The 14,159-nt window shown below is 43.2% G+C and overlaps 1 protein-coding gene across 1 annotated transcript in view; it reads left to right on the top strand.

Moving 5' to 3' along the window:
- B3GAT3 (beta-1,3-glucuronyltransferase 3) overlaps window positions 1-14,159 on the top strand; it is a 79,768-nt gene that overhangs the window by 52,523 nt on the left and 13,086 nt on the right. Inside the window, exon 6 of the mRNA XM_040409728.1 lies at window positions 4,549-4,839. Coding sequence (XP_040265662.1) covers window positions 4,549-4,839 — 291 coding nt within the window. The remainder of the gene's footprint in view (window positions 1-4,548; window positions 4,840-14,159) is intronic.

Genomic DNA, 14,159 nt, shown 5'->3' with positions numbered 1-14,159 from the left:
TTCATATCGTCTCCTCCCATGGACAATTTAAAGGAATAGAACTCCTTATAATATTTATGGAATGTATCAAGAATTACAAAATTTTCCACTGAGAGTTCCCCATCCATGGTTGTAATTGCTGCTATTCTGGATGCACCCTCTTGTGACCGGACCACTCTGGCCAGTAGACTACCCGTACTCTCCCCTGCCTCAAAGTATTTTTGCTTGATGAAAAATCTGGGAGGGTGCATTTATATATAATTCTTCACTCCTTGTTACTTCCTGCTGTATAGCTTTAGTAAGTTCTCTAGTATTAATTGTACGTCTTTTAATTTTCTGGATATAGAGGCCTCTCACATATGCTTTCATAGCGTCCCATACTGTCCCTATAGCTGCGGATCCTTTATTAAAATTGAAAAACTCCCCTATTTGTTCTGTCTTCCTCGTCTAATAATTGTATCCAAAAGGGATCGAGTTTCCAGAGCCCTGATCCATAGCGCCCTCTATCTTTTCCAAAACTAAATTCTATGTGAATGATCAGAGAGGCAGCGCGGTAGGTATTCTATAACAGAGGTATATGGCAATGCTTCTAGAGACCCAATGGGTAAATCTATTCTGGACAGCCAATTATGAGATGCAGAAAAGCAGGAGTACTGCCGTTCCTGGGGGAATCTGATTCTCCAAAGGTCGTGCAGGTCCAGTTCTCTGAGTAGCTTCGCCAATGAGGTCTCCCCAGCATTCGTTAGGTTATGAGGCGGCCGAAACTTATCCACAGAAGGATCTAGATATTTGTTAAAATCACCCATCATTAGAATTGCCGCCTGCGGACCTTGAGCTACCCATGTCATTACTACTTTTATTGCGCCGCAGGAATATGGCGGTGGGATGTACATGGCAATTAGGAAGAATTGTACCCCAAAAAAAGAGCAGAGCAGGCCGACATATCGGCCCTCAGTATCAATTTTGCTAGAGTGACATTCAAAGGAAATAGCTCAATGGACTAGGACACTAACCCCCCTAGCGTGTGTAGAAAAGGTGGAATGAAAGGCCTGTGAGATCCATGGTTTATGAAGCAGCCTATGGGATTGTTTAGATAAGCGAGTCTCAGTGAGGCATATTATGGCTGGCTGATACTTTTGAATGGCCATAGAAACCGCTTGGCGTTTAGTAGGCTCTCCCAGGCCTCTAACATTCCACACTATAATGTGAGTTTTATCCGGCATCATCCCGTGGAAGACATAAAAGAAAAGAAGATCTAGGCATCAAGATAAGACATTTACCAGGCAATAAAAGAACAATTGCATGCATCATCTATCTGCTAAGTAAACCATGAACATGATATCCCCAACAAAAATAACTTTTGGTGGTCCCAGAACAGGACATGAGGCACAGGAAAAGTTCCTGTAACCCGCAACATAGAAGGCAAGAACATATCCGCATTCACGGAACAGATCTCAGTAATAGAGACTCGGGCAGCAGTAAAACATTATGACCAATGGCTTTTTGGTACAGTACTCTTGGTAGTTCAACTAAACATATCAACAGCACAAGTATGGCTACTAAAGTCATTGTTATAAGATGGCTCCAGATTGCTACTCCGGAGCACTGTGACGACACTAGAAGAATGGGCTCTCAACAATTTGGAAACATTATACTTATCCGCCCGTCCCCAGAGTCCTCTAGGTTTTCCTCAGTGAAGTCCCAGGTGCAGCGTTTTCCACTTTTCTATCAGTCATTTTCGTAACTTTCAGAGGAAGAGGGTTCCGTTTGTTCAATCTAACAGTTGGCGTCCTCCGGGGATTCGAAGAAGTGGGTCTTTCCTTTAAACACTACCCGGAGCTTTGAGGGATATAGCATGGAGTACTGTATATTCTGCGATCATAGTCGCCTTTTAACATCCAGGAATCGTGCACGGCGTCTCTGCACCTCCGCTGAAAAGTCAGGAAAGATAGAAACTTTATGTCCAGCCATAGATAGATTCTGGTGCTCCCTTACTTTGCGAAGAATGGTATCTCTATCTTGAAAATGTAAAATCCTCATTAGCATTGGTCTAGGAGGGCCGCCCGGCGGTGGTGGGCGAAACGGCACTCTGTGCGCCCTCTCTATAGCAAAGAAGGGAGATAGAGTCTTTCCCAAAATATCTTTCTAAACCAATCCTCAAAGAATTGGACAGCATGGGGCCCTTCAGCTTTTTCAGGGACCCACAAAATGCGAAGGTTATTTCGTCGTGATCTGTTTTCCAAGTCCTCCGTTTTGCTTATTAGGAGGGTGATGATGTGTATTACTTTAGCCAGATCACGTTTCATAGGGGAGACTTGGTCTTCCAGTTGGCTTACTCGCCCCTCCGCTTTAGTGATTCTTTCATTAACTTTCCTGATATCTTGTCTAATAAAGGACACATTTTCTTGGAGAGACCCAATGGATGTGTTAAGGGTCATCAGAGCTGCACTACATTGGTGCACGGCCGCATATATGTCCTTGATAGTAGGATCGGTCAGCAGTGGCAGTGTGGGGATAGAGGGGGTAGAGGGTTGTACATAGGCATTGTGCAGTGAGCCATGCTCAGTGGGGGCCACCCTTTACTTGCCTTCAGCTCCTCCACGTGGGATCTGCCATCTTGGGAGCAGGACCCTCGCTCTGCAGAATGATCGGCCGAGTCTGCCGCTTGGTCCGCTATCTCCCCAGGCAGAGTGCCCTCTTGTACAGGGTCCTCTTTTGTGGGAGGGACTCGGGCATATTGCTCCAGGCGCGCTGCAACCTCCGCCGCTTTAGTAGATGCGGCCGCGCCATGTTGTTTTGCCGGGGTCGGTCCCGACGCCTCCTTTTCTTTTCTGGCCGAGCGGGTCATACTGGCCTGGGGTTAGAGATGTTCCCCTTAGGAACCACAGCCACAGGATGGTGAAGGATTTTCTCAAGCGCTGCCCGGGAGCTCCAGCGCACACGTCCTCCTACATTGCGGGCCAGGCCACGCCCCCCTAAGGCCCCTTAGTGACCGCCGTACAAACAAGTATGGGTGGTCACTAAGGGGTTAAAGTCAAGGAGACGGTCCTATCAGTAACTGACAGCCTTCCCTCTGTCAGTCAGCTGTCAATCACTGATAGGACCACCTGCTTGACTTCAAAGCCCAGAATGAGCACGGATATAAATTAGTAAAATATACGTTTTACTGAATCTTTTCTCATAAACTATATATCAGTCTGCTCTGCTCCTCCTGCTCTATAACTTGCTGCCTGCAGATTACATTGCATTTTCATGGTTCCCTTTAAAAATTCTGTTAAACTGTAGTAGCTATCTTTATTGCTTACTCAGGACTTGTTACCAAGCATTACTAGAATCACAAAAGGAATCTGTAAAGTTAAAGGGGTTTTCCGGTAATAAATATTGATGACCTACCCCAATAGGGGCATTGCGACTCCCCGTAACAGCTGGTCCATGAGGATAGGTCATCATTGTATATTACTGGATAACCCCTTTAAGCATATATGGATATGGAAGGGCCAGTTCACACGACTGATTTTGAAAAACATGCTTAAAAAAAATCAGCGCAGAATCAAAGCATTTTTTTTCAGCCCCAAAAAGTTTTTTTCATGCTTTTTTTTTTTTTTTTTTTTAACTAATGTGTGTTCACTTCAATACAAAGCTGCATTTTCAGCTTGAGGCTTTTGATGCAGAATTGCCCCAAAAAACGCGCGGAAAACACACAAAAAACATGGAGCTGTTTTTATGCCTCTCACTAATTTCAGTGGAAGATTCAGGGCTGATTCAGGTGAACGCTCAGAAGATCTGCATGAAATTCCCATGCTGATTTCTACCCACACCGCACCAAAAACCACAATTTCTAGCTGCGGTTTTTGGTGGGGATTTGATCTGGTTTTGCCGCAGATCTCACCATTCATTTGAAAAACAGCAAAAACAGCAAACAACATAATTGGCATGCTCGGCACAGAAAAGATCTACAAAGTGTACGTGATATTTGCTGATACTGTACTACACGTAACGTGTTATCTATAGGTTGGAAATCTGAGTGACAACCCTCCTGGATGCTATATGGCAGCCATTCTTAATGATGCCCAGAGTTGCCTGATTGAGCAAATTGCTCTATACTTTTTTATTCATTTAACATTAAAGGACCTTATATTAAAAAGGTTGTCAATCATTTTTCTTTCCCCCGCAGCCAGTGGTAGTTGTGAAGTAATCTATACTTATGTGCTGACTACCGCTTCATTCCAGCTTTGCGATTGTTGGGCTGTCTTCTCTGGATATCTGGTCCTCGTCTGTCAACTTCCACATGGATGACTGCTGCTGTTCACGTGACCCTGTCTCTGCAAAATTGACAGATGGGGATTTCTAGGTCCTTGAAGACAGCCTGGGAACTACGGTGTCACAGGTACCACTGGCAGGGGAGGGAATGTTAAAAAAAAAAAACTTCGAAAACCCCCAGGGACCTGGTGTTTTTTGTGAATGAAATGTTCTTCATCATATTTCTCTGTCTTACATGTTGGTCTATAAAATTTTAGATTGCATTTGCTTTCCTGTGAAGTCATACAGACTTTATTTTCTCTTCTGTAGATGCGTTATACACAAAAAGTATCTGTCTGGCCAGTTGGACTAGTTGGAGGGCTCCGTTATGAAGGTCCACTGGTGACTGGTGGTAAAGTAGTTGGCTTTCATACAGCCTGGAAGACACACAGACCATTTCCTATGGACATGGCTGGATTTGCAGTGTCGTTATCACTACTGCTGAGTCATCCAAACACACAGTTTGACCCCAATGCAGAGAGAGGTTTTCTGGAGAGCAGCCTTCTGGGATCATTGGTGACAGTTGGGGAATTGGAGCCCAAAGCAAATAATTGTACTAAGGTTTGTATTAGCACATAGAGACATACAATTACTTATCTATCGTTTTTAACTCATACTCGCGTACAAGTTCATGACCTCTAGTCTCATGATTTCTTGGTATTCCAGTGGTCAGACGATCAGACTCTGATCAGATTTTAGTGGGAAACCCTTTTAATTGCAGTTCTTTGAAGCGTTTTTGGCCAGTACTACACTGTACCCAAGCAAAAAAAAAAAACCTTCACCTGCTCCCTGCCTTTCAGATCCAGGACAGAGGCTCCTCTCAGCCCTGCTCCAGTGATTGGCACCAGGACTCTGTGACTGAGGAACCTCTGCACCAGAGCAGGTTGGAAGTGGATTTCTTTTTGTAGGTAACAGCATAGTCCTGGATAAAAGTAAAAAAGTAGCTTAATGCTGGAATACCCCCTTAATACAGTCTTCTCTTGTATTTATCCTCAGTTGCTGTCTATATTACCATTTGGAGCTGCATTCACAGTTCTGCAGTGTTAAGAGTTAAAGGAGCCTGTCAAATTGAACATGGTGTCTGAGCTGCAGGCAGCATGTTATAGAGCAGGAGGAGCTGAGCAGATTGTTATATAATGTATGAGAAAAGATTCAGTATAACGTGTATTTTACTCATTTATATCTGTACTCATTCTGGACTTAAAGCCAAGGAGACAGTCCTGTCAGTCATTAACACCCTTCCCTCTATTATATATTACTGTGTATAAAGACATAGCTGTCAATCACTGATAGGACCGCCTCCTTGACCTCAAAGTCCAGAATGAGCAGGAATTTAAATCTATGAAATACAAGTTCTACTGAATATTTTCCCATAAACTATATATCAATCCGCTCAGCTTCTCCTACTCCATAACATGCTGCCTATAGATTATGTTGTATCTTCATGGTGACAGGTGCCTTTTAAAATTCAATTTGTTGCTGACTCTGTCTGGAGGAATGGAGATCATGAGGAGACATGAAGTACAGATGTATGCAGTCTCCATTACCACAGCCCCACATTACCTTAGTTTGTCCTGTCTGTCCTCTGTACTTAATGTCTCCTCATAAACTCCATTCCTACAGACATTCATCAAACATAGATCATATTAAAGGGCTTCTGTCACCCCACTAAAGTCACTTTTTTTTTTTGGGCTAGTTAAATTACTTATACTGCGATATATGAAAATATAATGGTCTTACTTACTTTGCTTCAGCAGTTTCTTATAAAAACAAACTTTTATAATATGTAAATTAGGTCTCTACCAGCAAGTAGGGCGTCTACTTGCTGGTAGCCGCCGCAAAAAACCGCCCCCTCGTCGTGTTGATTGACAGGGCCAGCCACGATCTCCTCCTGCCGGCCGGCCCTGTCAGCATTTCAAAAATCGCGCGCCTGTGTTCGGCGCAGGCGCTCTGAGATGAGGAGGCTCGCCTCCTCAGAACTCCCTCAGTGCGCCTGCGCCGATGACATCACCAAAATAGAAGACGTCATCGGCGCAGGCGCACTGAGGGAGTGCTAAGGAGGCGAGCCTCCTCATCTCAGAGCGCCTGCGCCGAATGAACACTGACGATTTTTGAAATGCTGACAGGGCTGGCCGGAGGAGGAGATCCCGGCTGGCCCTGTCAATCAACACGACGAGGGGCCGGTTTTTTGCGGCGGCTACCAGCAAGTAGACGCCCTACTTGCTGGTAGAGACCTAATTTACATATTATAAAAGTTCGTTTTTATAAGAAACTGCTGAAGCAAAGTAAGTAAGACCATTATATTTTCATATATCGCAGTATAAGTAATTTAACTAGCCCTTTAAACTGTGTTCATTATCATAATTCCTGACAAGCTGAGCAGAGAGGAGGATGAGGTACATCTTTAGCTCATTGCTCTGAAGTAACTTGTCCTGCTGTGTGATTAGGACAGGCTTTGTGTGTACTAATACGACGGTGGCCATTTTGTTTCCTCTGATGATTGCTCCCCAGACATAGTGAGCCATTATAAATAATGAAAGTTATTTGGGAATATATTTATAATATATTAAGGTATTTTCATTTTATTCATTCCCGGAGAACCCCTTTAAATATTGTATGACGATTGTAACCATATAGAAACTGTACAAAGTTCTTCAAAGGTGAACATATGCTGTAAATCAAGAACGGCCTACTTTATGACAGATACAGGCATGTTGGGATTTTCTCTACCTATGCCCCGTAAGTTTGTCAGCAAGCTGCAGGTTTCCAACACATTTACCAGTTTGCACTGTTTCGACTGAATAGAAGCAATTATACTTGATAAATGACTGAAAAATTAACAACCTAGATATTCGTGGTCCAAACAGTTCATATATTTCATACACAGAAATCATTGCTATCTGACCTGTCATCGTAACACTGTATGTACATTTCCGTTGCAATAGCATACTAACTTGCATATCGGTGACCATTTAGGATGTATTTTCACATGTTAAAGGGTTTGGCCATCTTGTCAAAATGTTTCCAGAAGTGCTGTAAACGGCATTGTAAGTGACTTGCCTATAGAGTGGTGCTTGAAAGTTTTAGAACCCTTCATAATTTTGTATATTTTTTCATAAATTTGATCTCAAATTTTCTTTCAATATTTCACATCTGTGAGTAGAAAAAGTATCTGAACCTTTGCTTTCAGTGTCTGCTGTGATCCCTTGTGCAGCAATAATTGACATTTCCAGTAGCTGTCGATTAGTCCTGCACATTAGCTTGGAGGAATTTTTGCCCTTTTCTTCTGTACAAAACAGCTTCACATCTGTTATGTTGGTGGGTTTCCTCCCATGAACTGCTCGCTTCAGGTCCCTCTACAATATTTCTGTTGAATTAAGGTCAGGATTTTGACTTGGCCATTCCAAAACTTTAATTTTATTCTTCTTTAAATATTTTTTGGTAGAATGACTTGTGTGCTTACTGTCATTGTCTTCCTGCATGACCCATGCTCTTTTAAGATTCAGCCCATGGACAGATTTCCTGACATTTTCTTTTAGAATTTGCTGGTATGATTCAGAATTCATTGTTCCATCAATGATGGCAAACCGTAAACAGCCCCAAACCGTGATAGTACCACACCGTGTTTCACAGATGGGATGAAGTATTAATGTCCACAAAACCTTGTTCCAATAGCCTTCTGTCTTGTCCAGGTGACCTTTAGCAAACTTAAGACAGGCAGCAGCTTTCTTCTTGCAATCTTGCCATGCACGCTATTGTTGTTTGGTGTCTTCTTGTGTCCTTTAATTTGTTAGAGGTTACCTTTGGTTCTTCTGTTACCTTGCAGATTATTACACCTCTTGGTGTGATCTTTGTTGGTCAGCCACCAACAAAGGGTAATAAGGGTTTTAAATTTTCTCCATTTGCCTACAGTCTGACTGTGGATTAATGGAGTCCAAACTCTGTAGCATTGGTTTGGTGATCTTTTCCAGCCTGGTGAGCATCAACAACTCTTCTCAGATGCTTTTTGTTCCGTGGTACACTTTAACAAATGTGTTGTGAATATCAGACTTTGATAGATCCCTGTTCTTTAAAGGGGTTATCCGGACTGATAGGTCATCAATATCAGATTGTCAAAGATCCGTCACCTAGGACCCCTGCCAATCAGCGGTTACCTGAGGCCAGCACTCCATGAGCGCCACGGCCTCTTCCTAGGCCATGTGACATCACTATACGTTGGTCATATGGGCTAGTTGCAGCTCAGCCCGATTGAAGTGAATGGGACTGAGCTGCAATATCAAGCACAGCCAGTGTACGGAGCTTGGAGAGCTGCCGGGAGCTGGCTGCGCTCACCAGAGTTTGCACTGTGCTAATCCATTATCCATTACTGGATAACCCCTTTAAATAAAACAGGTCACCCACTGACAACATATTGTCATCCCAGTGACTGAAAACACCTGACTTTAATTTCACCTTCAAATTATCTAATAATCCTAAAGGTTCAAATGCTTTTGCCATTCACAGAAATGTGATATTTGATCATTTTCTTCAATAAATAAATGACAAAGTATAATATTTGTTTGATTTGGTTATCTTTATATACTTTTAGGACTTGTGTGAAAATGTGATGTAGTTTTAGGTCAAATGTGTACAAAAATATAAAACATTCTGAGAGATCTGGATAGATTGGAGGCTTGGGCAGATAAGGTGCAGATGAGGTTTAACACTGATAAATGTAAGGTTATGCACATGGGAAGGAATAATGCAAGTCACCAGTACATACTAAATGGTAAAACACTGGGTAAGGGTGGGTTAACACTAGCGTTATGGAGTCTGTTATGGCTTTCCGTTACAACAGGGTTATAACGGAACATAACGGAATCCATAGGATGGAATGCAAAACGGAAGCCTTTAAGAGGCATTCCGTTTTGCTCCATCCTAATAGAAGTCTATGGGAAAACATAACGGATTCGTCTGGATCCCGTTATGTAAGACGGAAAACAAAGTCCTGTCTATAGGACTTTGTTTTCAGTCTTGCATAACGGGAACCAGCCGGATCCGTTTTGATTCCCATAGACTTCTATTAGGACAGAGAGCAAACGGAATGCCTTTTAACCACCTCAGGACCGCCGTACGCAGGATTGCGTCTTTGCGGCGGTCCTGTTGTTCTGGGTGGACGCGCCGGTGCGTCCTCTCGCGAGACGCGAGATTTCCTGTGAACGCGCGCACACAGGCGCGCGCGTTCACAGGATCGGAAGGTAAGCGAGTGGATCTCGAGCCTGCCAGCGGCGATCGTTCGCTGGCAGGCTGGAGATGTGATTTTTTTAACCCCTAACAGGTATATTAGACGCTGTTTTGATAACAGCGTCTAATATACCTGCTACCTGGTCCTCTGGTGGTCCCCTTTGTTTGGATCGACCACCAGAGGACACAGGCAGCTCAGTAATATGTTGCACCAAGCACCACTACACTACACCCCCCCCCCCCCGTCACTTATTAACCCCTTATTAGCCCTTGATCACCCCTGATCACCCCATATAGACTCCCTGATCACCCCCCTGTCATTGATTACCCCCCTGTCATTGATCACCCCCCTGTAAAGCTCCATTCAGATGTCCGCATGATTTTTACGGATCCACTGATAGACTGATCGGATCCGTAAAAATCATACGGACGTCTGAATGCAGCCTTACAGAGGAGTGATCAATGACTGTGGTGATCACCCCATATAGACTCCCTGATCAGCCCCCTGTCATTGATTACCCCTCTGTCATTGATCACCCCCCTGTAAAGCTCCATTCAGATGTCCGCATGATTTTTACGGATCCACTGATAGACTGATCGGATCCGTAAAAATCATACGGACGTCTGAATGGAGCCTTACAGGGGAGTGATCAATGACTGTGGTGATCACCCCATATAGACTCCCTGATCACCCCCCTGTCATTGATTACCCCTCTGTCATTGATCACCCCCCTGTAAAGCTCCATTCAGATGTCCGCATGATTTTTACGGATCCACTGATAGACTGATCGGATCCGTAAAAATCATACGGACGTCTGAATGCAGCCTTACAGGGGAGTGATCAATGACTGTGGTGATCACCCCATATAGACTCCCTGATCACCCCCCTGTCATTGATTACCCCTCTGTCATTGATCACCCCCCTGTAAAGCTCCATTCAGATGTCCGCATGATTTTTACGGATCCACTGATAGACTGATCGGATCCGTAAAAATCATACGGACGTCTGAATGCAGCCTTACAGGGGAGTGATCAATGACTGTGGTGATCACCCCATATAGACTCCCTGATCACCCCCCTGTCATTGATCACCCCCCTGTAAAGCTCCATTCAGATGTCCGCATGATTTTTACGGATCCACTGATAGACTGATCGGATCCGTAAAAATCATACGGACGTCTGAATGCAGCCTTACAGGGGGGTGATCAATGACAGTTGGGTGATCACCCCATATAGACTCCCTGATCCCCCCCCTGTCATTGATCACCCCCCCTGTCATTGATCACCCCCCTGTCATTGATCCCCCCCCCCCCCCCCCCTCTGTAAGGCTGCATTCAGTCTTTTTTTTGGCCCAAGTTAGCAGAATTTTTTTTTTTTTCTTACAAAGTCACATATTCCACTAACTTGTGACAAAAAATAAAATCTCACATGAACTCACCATACCCCTCACGGAATCCAAATGCGTAAAATTTTTTAGACATTTATATTCCAGACTTCTTCTCACGCTTTAGGACCCCTAGAATGCCAGGGCAGTATAAATACCCCACATGTGACCCCATTTCGGAAAGAAGACACCCCCAGGTATTCCGTGAGGGGCATATTGAGTCCATGAAAGATTGAAATTTTTGTCCCAAGTTAGCGGAACGGGAGACTTTGTGAGAAAAAAATAAAAAATATCAATTTCCGCTAACTTGTGCCAAAAAAAAAAAATTTCTATGAACTCGCCATGCCCCTCATTGAATACCTTGGGGTGTCTTCTTTCCAAAATGGGGTCACATGTGGGGTATTTATACTGCCCTGGCATTCTAGGGGCCCCAAAGCGTGAGAAGAAGTCTGGTATCCAAATGTCTAAAAATGCCCTCCTAAAAGGAATTTGGGCCCCTTTGCGCATCTAGGCTGCAAAAAAGTGTCACACATCTGGTATCGCCGTACTCAGGAGAAGTTGGGGAATGTGTTTTGGGGTGTCATTTTACATATACCCATGCTGGGTGAGATAAATATCTTGGTCAAATGCCAACTTTGTATAAAAAAGTGGAAAAAGTTGTCTTTTGCCAAGATATTTCTCTCACCCAGCATGGGTATATGTAAAAAGACACCCCAAAACACATTCCCCAACGTCTCCTGAATACGGCGATACCAGATGTGTGACACTTTTTTGCAGCCTAGGTGGGCAAAGGGGCCCACATTCCAAAGAGCACCTTTCGGATTTCACTGGTCATTTACCTACTTACCACACATTAGGGCCCCTGGAAAATGCCAGGGCAGTATAACTACCCCACAAGTGACCCCATTTTGGAAAGAAGACACCCCAAGGTATTCCGTGAGGGGCATGGCGAGTTCCTAGAATTTTTTATTTTTTGTCACAAGTTAGTGGAAAATGATGATTTTTTTTTTTTGATTTTTTTTTCATACAAAGTCTCATATTCCACTAACTTGTGACAACAAATAAAAACTTCCATGAACTCACTATGCCCATCAGCGAATACCCTGGGGTCTCTTCTTTCCAAAATGGGGTCACTTGTGGGGTAGTTATACTGCCCTGGCATTCTAGGGGCCCAAATGTGTGGTAAGGAGTTTGAAATCAAATTCTGTAAAAAATGACGAGTGAAATTCGAAAGGTGCTCTTTGGAATGTGGGCCCCTTTGCCCATCTAGGCTGCAAAAAAGTGTCACACATCTGGTATCTCCGTACTCAGGAGAAGGTGGGGAATGTGTTTTGGGGTGTCTTTTTACATATACCCATGCTGGGTGAGAGAAATATCTTGGCAAAAGACAACTTTTCCCATTTTTTTATACAAAGTTGGCATTTGACCAAGATATTTATCTCACCCAGCATGGGTATATGTAAAAAGACACCCCAAAACACATTCCCCAACTTCTACTGAATACGGAGATACCAGATGTGTGACACTTTTTTGCAGCCTAGGTGGGCAAAGGGGCCCACATTCCAAAGAGCACCTTTCGGATTTCACTCGTCATTTTTTACAGAATTTGATTTCAAACTCCTTACCACACATTTGGGCCCCTAGAATGCCAGGGCAGTATAACTACCCCACAAGTGACCCCATTTTGGAAAGAAGAGACCCCAAGGTATTTCGTGATGGGCATAGTGAGTTCATGGAAGTTTTTATTTTTTGTCACAAGTTAGTGGAATATGAGACTTTGTAAGAAAAAAAAAAAAAAAGAAAAAAATCATCATTTTCCGCTAACTTGTGACAAAAAATAAAAAGTTCTATGAACTCACTATGCCCATCAGCGAATACCTTCGGGTGTGTATTTTCCGAAATGGGGTCATTTGTGGGGTGTTTGTACTGTCTGGCCATTGTAGAACCTCAGGAAACATGACAGGTGCTCAGAAAGTCAGAGCTGCTTCAAAAAGCGGAAATTCACATTTTTGTACCATAGTTTGTAAACGCTATAACTTTTACCCAAACCATTTTTTTTTTACCCAAACATTTTTTTTTAATCAAAGACATGTAGAACAATAAATTTAGAGCAAAATTTATATATGGATGTCGTTTTTTTTGCAAAATTTTACAACTGAAAGTGAAAAATGTCATTTTTTTGCAAAAAAATCGTTAAATTTCGATTAATAACAAAAAAAGTAAAAATGTCAGCAGCAATGAAATACCACCAAATGAAAGCTCTATTAGTGAGAAGAAAAGGAGGTAAAATTCATTTGGGTGGTAAGTTGCATGACCGAGCAATAAACGGTGAAAGTAGTGTAGGTCAGAAGTGTAAAAAGTGGCCTGGTCTTTCAGGGTGTTTAAGCACTGGGGGCTGAGGTGGTTAAAGGCGTCCGTTTTGCATTCAGTCATAATGCAAGTCTATGGGCAGCAAAACGGATCCGTCCTTCCGTCTTATGGATTCCGTTATGTTCCGCTATAACCCTGTTATAACAGAAAGCCATAACGGACTCCATATTCCTGACCTGGCTAGGCAGGAAAAATGTGCTCACCACCTACATCCTGCCGTTGATACTCTACACTTTGAGAGCCTTACCCATCTCGATACCTATTAGTTTTATCAATAAACTACAATCTATCATGAGCAGGTACTTATGGGACAAGAAGCGCCCCAGAATGTCCTTTCGCCTCCTTTCCCGAAGGAAAAAATGTGGGGGTATTTCCCTCCCTGACCTATTGACTTACATACAGGCCATTAGCTTGGAAAGATGGCTTAAACTTGCCAGAAAAGAAACACACTGTATGCATATAGACCTTGAATTAGCCTTGTTGGGTAGGGAGCTATTTCATAGGCTGTGGACACCCGAGAGAGCAGGAGAAGAAGTCAAAATTGTAAGTGAGCTTACCAAAGCAATGCTTCATATCTGCCATAAATTCTTGGGGTCAACTTCTACTCAAGATAAGATTTCCCCACTAGCCCCTATCTCAGTCATCCCCACATTATTATTTCCACGAATTAAATCTCCATCAGACATCTGGTTATCAATGTCACATCACAGATTAGGAGACATGAAGGGGATACAGCCCTCATCCAACTTCTATACTGCCCTCTCGGGTGAACCTGCTCTTGGTAAAGACTTTATCCAAATTAATGACTTTGAGAATACCTGTAAACAATTTATGTCATCTAAGTATATTCCATTGCCTGACCCGTCATGGTTAGAGAACTATGTATTACTCCCACACCTACCCC

This window comes from Bufo bufo, chromosome 10 (assembly GCF_905171765.1).
Source record: "Bufo bufo chromosome 10, aBufBuf1.1, whole genome shotgun sequence".
Taxonomy (NCBI): Eukaryota; Metazoa; Chordata; class Amphibia; order Anura; family Bufonidae; genus Bufo; species Bufo bufo.
The sequence above is the reverse complement of the archived record's forward strand: the minus strand, read 5'-3'. Positions and strand labels throughout refer to the sequence as shown.